Below are 9943 nucleotides of genomic sequence, written 5' to 3' on the forward strand. Positions count from 1 at the left end.
CGGCTGGCCTACATGTCGAGTCTCCATCTGTAGCAAAGCTGAAGATTGGCCCCAGTCGTTCCTCAGCTCCAGTTTCCTTCCAGCGGTCTCTGACCAGCGTGAAAATAGCAATCATTTTCTCACTGTCCTCGCACTTGCAACTCATGTTTCCTTCCCTAAGTGTACCTTCCCTTCTGCGAGCTTCTCGGCAATCCTTAATGCAGTGTTGTATGCGTGAAGGGACGGGTCGATGAGGTGTGAATGCGAGTGACACAATCCTATGACACTGTTTGAATGCGCGGTGATGTGAAGCCCTTGCGTCCAGAGCGATGTCATCCATCAAGACAGAGTATCCGCGAAGAGGGATAGAGGAAGAGGAAGGATGGGACTAGTGTTTTAAAGTCCGGTTGCAGGACCGAAAAAAAGACTGCAACCGGACCGAAACCGGACCGAAAAAGACCGGACCTCAGTTGCCAGTTGCCTCAGATCCAGGAAAGTCCAGTTGCAGTTGCCTAACTGTGCAAAAAATGAAAGACCGGTAAAAAACCGGTCTCAACCGGTCCATTGTGGGACCGGTTGGCTATATATGGGTAGTGCTCATTTGGGCGATTCTATCGGTGGTCTGATCTTCAAAATTGGTTGAGATTTGGGAAAGTTACAAGCATTTTAAGAATGGCTCGTATAAATCTGTGGGGCGTGTTTTTAGGCTTGTTGGCACTGAACCAGGGATTGATTTCCAAGCTTAAAAAACCTTTACCAGTGTGTTCGTAGACCTCAAAAATAGTATGGAACATCAAATTTAGATAACTCTTGATGATTATCATGCTCCAAGACTAGCACAAAGATCAGACGTGTTAGAACGGCAAGTCAAAATCAGTCAAAATCACCGATTGGCTCATAACGTACCCAAAACTTGAGTGTTTGACAATATATGAGTAGCTATAGACTTGCCTAGACTAGGACTACAATTACCATTGAGACACCTAAGCCTTACAACAACTTGTATTTTTAAAGACAAGCCTGATAACGATTTTTTGCCAAGCTTATATGTTGCTTATATCTTACTCTATTGACAAGATAAGACTAGCTATAGTGTCGCCTTGACTAGCAGCACGTATTTCGTCAAGACACCTAAGCCTTATAACAACTTTTATTTTTCAAAGACAAGCCTGATAACAATTTTTTGTCACGCTTATATCAATCTTATATCTTACCCTATTGAAAAGTTAAGACTAGCTATACAATTGCCTTGACTAGCAGCACATATTTCGTCAAGAAACTTAAGCATAGTAATGACATTTCATATTTGACTCACATGCAGGGCGGAGTTTGGGAACCCTTTTTTATAATGCTCATATCTTGCTCTGATCTTAACCGTTTACTACAGAAATTAGACCGTTGGAATCGTGGGAAGGAGTACAACCGGTCTTAGACCGGTTGCGACCGGAACCGGTCTAAAACCGGTTGCAGGACCGCAAAAGACTGAAAATATCGGTCTTTTGAGGTCCAGTCCAAGGTTGCCTGATATTGTGGGAATCAGGCAACCGGTCCGGGTCCGGTTGTGTCCAAATTAGGCCAAAAGACCGGACCAGACCGGACTTTTAAACTCTAGATGGGACAGTGAATTAAGGAGGAGGTTTTTGATGTTCGAGTCAAGCTGATCAGATGCAATGGGGCCAATTGTAGGTGTAATCAACGTAAAATTCCTGTGGGCTTGTAACGTGCATAATGATGGGAGAGCTAAGCGGTGACTAAACGCATGAAGGAGTCCACGTCCACCAAGTCGGTATGCCAATATGGCCATATCAAGATCATCACCTGTATACCCTCGTGGACGGTAAGCGCCAGCAAGGGAATATTCAAGTGTATTGATTATCTGCCAGATGCTAGACCCTCTCTTGAGTGTGACTGTAAGAATATGCTGGAGACGCGGGACATTGTTCTCTGATAGCGCCATGATGAGTGACTTATAGTCATCTAGTTGTGTAAGTACGTGTGAGACCCTTCGTGCATCATTGAGACCCTTCATACATTAATTAGTATGGTCAGATCGTCCCGCAAACAATGAACCTTGAGTTTCAGTCGATTATTTTCAGCAGAGTACTGATGTGCAACATTAGTGGGAGTCAAACTTGGTGATTCACGCCTCAATTCTGACTCCGATCTTCGACACGATTCTTCAACCTGAATCAACCATGAATCGATTGTAAGGTTGACTACCCCCGATTCTCATCACTGATTCAACTCGTTTCTCGCGAATGATTCTCATTGACAGTGCTTAAATAATCAATATGTAGATAAGTATGCAATGAAATGCAAAAAACTACTATCCACTACATCATGGCTCAGTACACCCCACGTCAGCAACGTGCCCAACGGCTCTTGCAAGACTTTCTCCGATACAAGAAGATCTGTCAGCATTTAGCCCAGCGTCGACGTGTTCATCAGATCAAACAGCAAATTAATGACTTTGCATTCAACACATCTGACAACCTAGTTACCGAGTCCACTCTCTCCGAGTCACCTACTATCACCAGTACTACTGATTCCACCTCACAGGTAACCAAATCTGATGAGTCCTCAAGCTCCTACTTCTCGGATACCTCAGAATGCACTACCTTCTCGGATCACGAGTCCACTGACAGTGATGCAGATGCTGATTCTGAATTTTCAGAAGACAGTTCTGTGTCGAGTTTTGACTCGTAAGAAAAAACTGACGGGGAACCAGTCACTACACACCATCAGGGACGAGTAGCACACCACGTACGACACACCTTACAAGATATCTTCGCGCGTCATTATGATGCACCACAAGTTCGATTATTACACCCACCTGCCCAGCTTCCCCACGTCCTTACAGTCACGAAAATCAAATATCCTGATCACTTCCGTCAGATTCTTTGTGTCACACCATATACATTTGATTGAATCACAGCAAAAATCTGCACTGACCCTGTCTTCGCCAACCATTCACCCTGCGAGCAGCATCCTGTCGACATACAGCTTGCTGTAACTCTGTATCAGTTTGGCCATAGCGGAAATGCAGCAGGTCAGTCAGCTGTTGCTCGTTGGGCAGGAGTGGGTCATGGTACTGTGTCCCTGATGACGAGGAGAGTTATGACTGCCATTCTTCGGCCTGATTTCATGGCCGAAGCAGTCCGTTTTCCCACTGTGGAAGAGAAAGAGGCAGCAAAATCTTGGGTTGAAGCTCGCTCGTGCAAGGCATGGCGTGGTGGCTGGTGCCTCGTTGATGGCACTTTAATTCCACTGTACGACCGCCCTCACTGGTATGGAGAAAGCTACTTCAATCGAAAATGTAATTATTCACTGAATATTCAAGTACGTTCATCAACAAACATAGTCACTCTGTATTTTTATTGTCTTCTAGGTTGTTTCCCTGCCAAACCTTTGTAGTGTCGACTTTTCCTATGGACATACTGGCAGTACTCACAATTCATCTGCTTGGGACGGGACCCAGCTGAAAAGAGACCACAATAAGTATATGGAGGGTGACGAGTTCGTGTGGGCAGACTCCGCATACCCAGTGTGTTAACTGTTATCATCAACTACTATCTGACAATCTAATGGCAATTGCAGCTGCAAACGTGGGTAGTAGCACCCTATAAAGCCCCCGGGGGGTTTTTGGAACGCAACATGGAATTCAATAACCATGTTTCCATGCTCCGAATCTGTTCTGAGCATGCCATTGGTTTTTTGAAGGGCTGATTTCATTCTTTGAAGGGCCTGCGGGTGCGAATCGTGAATGAACAGTCTCACAAATTCGCCACATACTGGGTTGCTGCATGCATTGGACTGCATGCATTTGCAATGCAGTGCGAGGATGAAGACAACTCGGGCTCAGATGACGAGACTGAAACTTTCATTGCTGAGGGACTGTCATCATCTGACTCTTGCTCTGGATCAAATATTGCGCCGGAAACCACTGCGAGGTCAAACTGTTTGCATGAAGCACGGGCTCGACGAGAACTGTTGAAGTGGAGGTTATTTCGGGCAAAGGATCTGAGGAGGCACCAATTTTTGGATTCAAGTGAATCAGATTAACTACAGTATATTTACTGAGGAACAGCTGGTAAATTGTACTCGAATGAAACATCAGACCTTGAAATAGGGTCAGAAAAAGGATCAGCAGATGAAGCCCTCGAAGACGAAGGTCCTGGCAGAGTTGGTGGACCCATAAAACTCGGTTCGATGTCATCATGGAAGGCAAAGCCAAAAGATGGTGTTGCAGAGTGATGTGAAGCCTCACGGTAGTGGCCATGAATTGTTGGAGGCTGTGGTAAGGACAGTTGGAACTTTGAAGTCTTGTGGAATGACGAAGATGACTTGCCGTACTAGCAATGTTCTTTCTCGCAGCTCAATCTTGCCTTCGTTCTCTCTGGTCACGTAACTTCTCGCACTCCAATTCAATCTTCGCCAACTTTATCTTGGCCCTCATGATATCTTTCTCTGCTCTCGCCTTGGCAACATCCATCTCCTTCTGCCGTGTCACCTCTTTGGCCTGCACGATCTCAGCAAACTCGTCTTTTTTCTGCTTCTTTTTCCTCGGAGCCTTCTCATTTTCTGTCCCCCGTCGTTTCCGAACACTGTCGACATGTTTTCCATCTTCAGAAGGCACCAATCCAATGTTCTTTGCCGAGTCGTTCCCGCGTTCCGGAGTCTGCCTCTCGATATCCCACTCCTCGGAGGCATACCCCCCCCAAGTCATTACCTGGAGCATAGTCAGGCGAGCTTCGAAGAATGGCAGACACATCAATATCAGTGTCATTGTTGCCGAGCCCAACAGGTATGTTGTTCGGACGCTGACCAATGAGCTCACACATCTCGAAGAAGTAAGGACATGCCCCCTCAATCTCCACTATTTTATGGAGGTTTATTTTCAGTTGTGTGGGTGTCACAAATAGGTACGTACTCCACTTTGTTACGAATTGGTTTTGACAGCTTTTATCCACATCAGACCTCTTTTTGATACCGGCACCTGTGGCACCCATCACTTCAATGTACTTTAAGGTGTTGACTGTCATCCTAAGCCTCGTGAGCTAAATGTGAGTCGTTCAAATGGCGAGCTCACCGTTTTAACCTATTTTTAATCTTGGTGTGCCAGTGTCACAACCCCTTAGAACGAATTAACGCAGGGCAGAGACTAGGACTCGAACGTTCAGATATCACAAAGAAAATGGATTGAGCAGGAACATTTGGGCTGGTACACAATGTACAGACGAAAGGTTTGAACTAAAGAACTACTGACTACAAACGGTCCATACTATATACTACTATTCAAGCGGAGATACAACTGAGTCTGAACTAACTAGCCAATCATAAAATAGAAACGGGAATCGTACGATGTGATAATGTGAAAGAGAACTATGATGTCATGATAACTGATGCTGCGGTTGTGAGGTTCTGGAAAGTTCTAGGAGAATCTCGTGATGTGAGGGCGTCTATATCGGGTGTCTGGATTTCGGTAATGGTAGCAGTTGGTACGTATGACGGGCGCTTATGAGTTAACGCTGGGAATGGGCGCTTATGACCAACGGTCGAAAGGAAAGAATAATGATTTGTGTTTGGTACTCATGACAGCCAGGCTTCTTTCTGCTTTGGTGTGCCTTTGTCCTGCAACACTTCAAACCGGCTTTTATAGCCCTCGTGGTAAGAAAACAGTTTCTCGCATAGAACCCAATGCCAGTGAGTTTTTGGGACACCTTGATTTCTTGGATTCGAGCCAGGAACTGGAAACAAGCCTTGTTTGATATCCTCGTCTTCAGTGATCTCAGTGAGCATCTGAAAGGTGAGTTCTTCGGTCCACCTGCATACAGACATGGTCAGAATACACTGATTGACACTACTAGAATCCACGCACTCAATTTCGGGCGGCTCAAGGCTCACAGCATCACCATCCTTGTCTCTCGTGCTATTTTCACGACCCTTCAACCCTCTCTTACTGCCGGTCTCGGTGTTCTTCGAGTTCTTCTTGCCTTCACTAGTGGATTTTGCAGGCATGTTTTTACTTGCTTTTGCCATGAGAACTGGGATATCAGTGACAGGAGTCGTTGTTCATTTGTAGTTTTATTTTCATCATATGTTTTTGATCACTATGTATTTAATTTTTAAATAAAATTCAAATCTAGACATATCAGCGGTGAAACGAATCGTTGAAGCGGCTCCAGAGCCGCTTCAACGATTCAGGGTGATTCACGATTTGCACGATTCTGACGCTCGAAAATCGACGTCAGAATCGCTGTCAGAATTGGTGCGTGAATCGCCCAGTTTGACTTCCTCTATTGACCATGTCAGAGTGACTTAGAAATCGGTATCTGGTGTGTGGTTTGATGTCTTGAGCGAGTGAGAGGAGGTGTTTGATGAATCCCTCAACCTCAGTGCACCCACTGCAAGGTGACATTGGTGTCGTCGTGAATCCTGTACAATTAAGAGAGTATCTGTGAGGAATACTGCCATGCGTGTCAATGCTGAAAGGAAGGACTCCTTGGCCTGCGGAAGCTCAACCAACAGGAAAGGTTTCAAGAAATGAAGGGCCCAGAACAGGCCAATGTATCGGAACCCCAGGGCACACATTTACGTCCGTTGCATGTGATGTTTCGGATGGAGTAAAATGAGGTGAAATACTCGAGGTGGAGCTGGCTGTGCTCAGTGATGGCGATGAATCTGCTTGATTGAGGCCCTTCAAACACTTTTTACCCTGCCGGTGATCGCTGAGAGTATTGAAATACCCTAGAGCACCTAGATCACTAAGAATCTGGGTTGGAAGGGTGGTCTTGATCCAGGCTTTGCAGTCTGGACACTCAACTTCCCACCGGTGGGTTCCAGCACGCCTATTGATAAGATTTGCTGAAAATAGACACATAAGATCAGCAGGCATGTTTGATTTGAGTAATGTGACGGAATCAAGAGCCAAAGTGTCAGAATCATCAGAAAAAGGTATAGCCGCAGTGTTGGGTGCTTCGGATCGTGTTCCTGTTTGACCAATGGGTAATGGCAGTGCATGAGAAAACAGAATGGGGGTATTAGAGTTGATGGAAGCTGCTGGCGCTACATCATCAAGAGAATACGCATTAATATCAATCGGACTGAGGCTCAGATCATTGTGCGGGAATTGAGAAGGATCAAACTGGTATGAAAACTGATCAAAGTCAATGGGTTGAGAAGCATAACTGCTTTGCGAGTCTGATTCTTGAGAGTCCACGGGAAACCAAGACTTGTAACGGGCTGGGTACATCATATGGTAGTAGGCTCGACGCAGTGATGCGTTCCAGGACATATGACACTCATTAATTAATTGTCACGTGCAATTGCGAACTCACATGAAGCCAAAAAAAATCAAAAACATTCATTTTGCAGGGGGATTCAACAATATCATAAGGAATTTATTATTCTATGTACCTAGGGCTATTCCAATGTACCTATAACCACCACCTCCCCCGGGTCGCGGAAAGATTCATTGAGATTTGATGATGCTGTCGAGAAGTTCAAATGACAAGACGGTATAATGCCAAAGTGGCTGAAAATAAGGTTTTGGCTTACCGTAAGCAAAGTGTTGGTGTTTCAGCTTTCTCCGTCGCATGCCTCTTGACCCATGACAACACCAGTGTGGATACTACCCGAGCCCTCTATGCCATCAGGCATGCTGCGTATGGCCATACGACATGTCAGCAAATGCTGACATGGCACGAACGCAAACACACGAGGAACAAGGCTGGGTTGAAGAAGACCTTTGGCACCTTACCTAGCCCTGCCCTGTCTCGCACTCTCACACTTGCTCACAACTTTGTGCATGTCCGTGCATGTCACCACTTGTTCCCAGTAATATAGGTATATTTTTTAAATCTATGTTTGTATGTACATTACTTACTAGTATTGTCATGCTCATCTGCATCTTGTCCCTGCTTTATTTGTATGTGTTACCCGCGGGTAAACCCCACACGGGTGCGGGTATGGGTCCGAACTCATCATACCCGCCAAAAACCTGTACCTGCATTGACGGGTACGGGTTTTTGCCGAGTACGGGTGCGGGTATGGGCTCTGGTACCCGGGGGTTTACCCGTGCGGATCCCTGGGACTTGTAGCATATGTGCTAATATTACTAAGTAGTAACATAAGCAGTGACAGTCAGGTGGTTGGTGCTGTGGCGAGAGGTCGGTTTTTCCCGTTTTGCACTATATACATTGCGACTCCGCTGTCGGTTAGACCCGGCACATATTTTTACATCACGAACAACACAGAGACACTAGGCAGGTTGGAAATAACAATCAAGATGCGGGGCCACAAAATTGTTACTATGTATGTAGATTCAATTGTGCCGCATCTTCATAGCCAATTCCATTCAATTTCCCTTGCTGGATCTTATGATTCTGATCAGGAATCAATTAGTAGTTCAAGACTAAAAAAGTGTGTCTAGCCTTGCCACTGCCAGCCCTGCCAAATCCCCCAGTCACCTCGTTCAATGGACTGCAATGATTCGAAAGATGTTTCACATTGCATAAGCAACAGCCCGACGAGTAATCAACGTGACAAACAGTGTGTTACAAATGACTTTAGAATCGTGTTTTCAAAATTGTGTTTGTTCCTTTGTATTGACGTGTGACTTGTGTCACGCTTGGTCAATCATTCCGGTTTTCATGCCACTGCCAACCAGGCTAGATTATCTGATGATCAACTAGAGTTTGCACATTTTAAAACATCTGTATCTCTACAACACATCCACATAAAAATATAATTTCTTGACGGATAGATAGTCTGATATTTAAAGTACAAGACCCGCTGGTTTTTTCTTTCAAAATTGACATGTTGAGTCCAGCGGAGAGTTACCACGCAGAAAAGTGTGATTTTCCCTAACTTGAAGTATGTAGATTCAGACTAGAGCCGATGTGCGAACAGATTAAAATATTTAGTATTTAGCATCTCTGATCACTCCTGAATTCAATTCAGAATGCACCAGAATATGAACAATGGAAGACTGTTGGAATTTTCTTAGAAAACTAGCTCAATGTCTTGCGAAATCACCGCGAGTATGGCCAGAGTTACTCGTTGCGGACAAGGCCTATGATATATTATAATTATTTAGTATTGACAGTATTGACAAAGGGAGTGCCTAGTGTCAGAGTGCAATTGATACACCCTGAGGTGGAGGAGACAATATTTTCGAGTCATTGATGTGACAGAAAGTCCCGCATTTGGCTATTACGAACTATTTTACAAACACCGAGCTCGCAAAAAAATTCTCGTGCATTCTAAAGTCATTTGCAACACACTGTAAATGCCAAAACTTTTACAGAGAATCTGGTCCTTTGCGTCTGACAGAACCGGGGATAACGCGCACTCGGAACTTGTAAGGTAGACGACATTGAAATACAACTAGTGCCACCATGTGATCACGTGACTGTTCCCATGGCCAAATCTCAGAATTCGAAATTCGAAAATCACTATTTGCCTCGAAAATCACTTTGACAACATCAAAAAAAAAAATTAAAAAACAATAAGCTTTGTATTTTACCCTACATCCACACTTAAAGTACTAGGAGTATCAAAGGAGTATGGTTATGACTGACTACGCACCAGTAGTGCTTACCTTGATTGTGGCACAGCCTGGTGTTATGTAATCTACCATATATGGTTAAAGTGGTATCACGTGACGTGGCCAAATCTACGGGACAAATATTTTATTTTCCGCCTATAGCGTCAGAAATGTATTTGGAGATGAAATACAACATATAGAAAAAGTGGAAATAGCTCTCTTAAATTTCAGTTTTGAGAAAATTTGAGACCATCAAGCTATCTAGAGAGGTCTTAGGAACAGATTGGTGCAAAAAGAATGTTTGGAAAGTGGATGAGGAAAGTGCAATAAGTTGTGCAAAATGGTGTCTCAAAATGTAGTTGGATTTTAATGTCGTCTACCTTAATAGCATAAGGAAAACTGAATAGTCACGTGGTT

General features: G+C 44.5%; 4 protein-coding genes across 4 annotated transcripts; all 4 read right to left on the reverse strand.

Annotated features, from left to right (window-relative positions):
- Positions 1 to 1696: 1696 nt before the first annotated feature.
- Positions 1697 to 2008, reverse strand: DEU56DRAFT_705589 (uncharacterized protein; the record flags this gene model as incomplete). The annotated part of the gene is made up of 1 exon (XM_041347401.1): positions 1697 to 2008. A coding segment is annotated over one exon (312 nt), but the record flags the coding sequence as incomplete, so codon positions are not given.
- Positions 2009 to 4582: 2574 nt separating this feature from the next.
- On the reverse strand, positions 4583 to 5215 carry DEU56DRAFT_844702 (uncharacterized protein; the record flags this gene model as incomplete). The annotated part of the gene is made up of 4 exons (XM_041355112.1): positions 5069 to 5215; positions 4910 to 5022; positions 4749 to 4855; positions 4583 to 4708 (listed from the first exon to the last, which is right to left on the reverse strand). Coding segments are annotated over exons 2-4 (345 nt in total), but the record flags the coding sequence as incomplete, so codon positions are not given.
- Positions 5216 to 5568: 353 nt separating this feature from the next.
- DEU56DRAFT_920516 (uncharacterized protein) lies at positions 5569 to 5997 on the reverse strand (the record flags this gene model as incomplete). The annotated part of the gene is made up of 2 exons (XM_041358473.1): positions 5569 to 5803; positions 5858 to 5997. The coding sequence occupies 2 exons, from the start codon at positions 5995 to 5997 to the stop codon at positions 5569 to 5571; spliced, it is 375 nt and encodes a 124-aa protein (XP_041200554.1).
- A 499-nt stretch (positions 5998 to 6496) lies between these two features.
- Positions 6497 to 7231, reverse strand: DEU56DRAFT_920517 (uncharacterized protein; the record flags this gene model as incomplete). Its single annotated transcript, XM_041358474.1, has 1 exon — positions 6497 to 7231. The coding sequence occupies one exon, from the start codon at positions 7229 to 7231 to the stop codon at positions 6497 to 6499; it is 735 nt and encodes a 244-aa protein (XP_041200555.1).
- Positions 7232 to 9943: the final 2712 nt, after the last annotated feature.

Source organism: Suillus clintonianus (genome assembly GCF_016758775.1).
Source record: "Suillus clintonianus strain FC179 chromosome Unknown DEU56scaffold_260, whole genome shotgun sequence".
In the NCBI taxonomy this organism is placed as follows: Eukaryota; Fungi; Basidiomycota; class Agaricomycetes; order Boletales; family Suillaceae; genus Suillus; species Suillus clintonianus.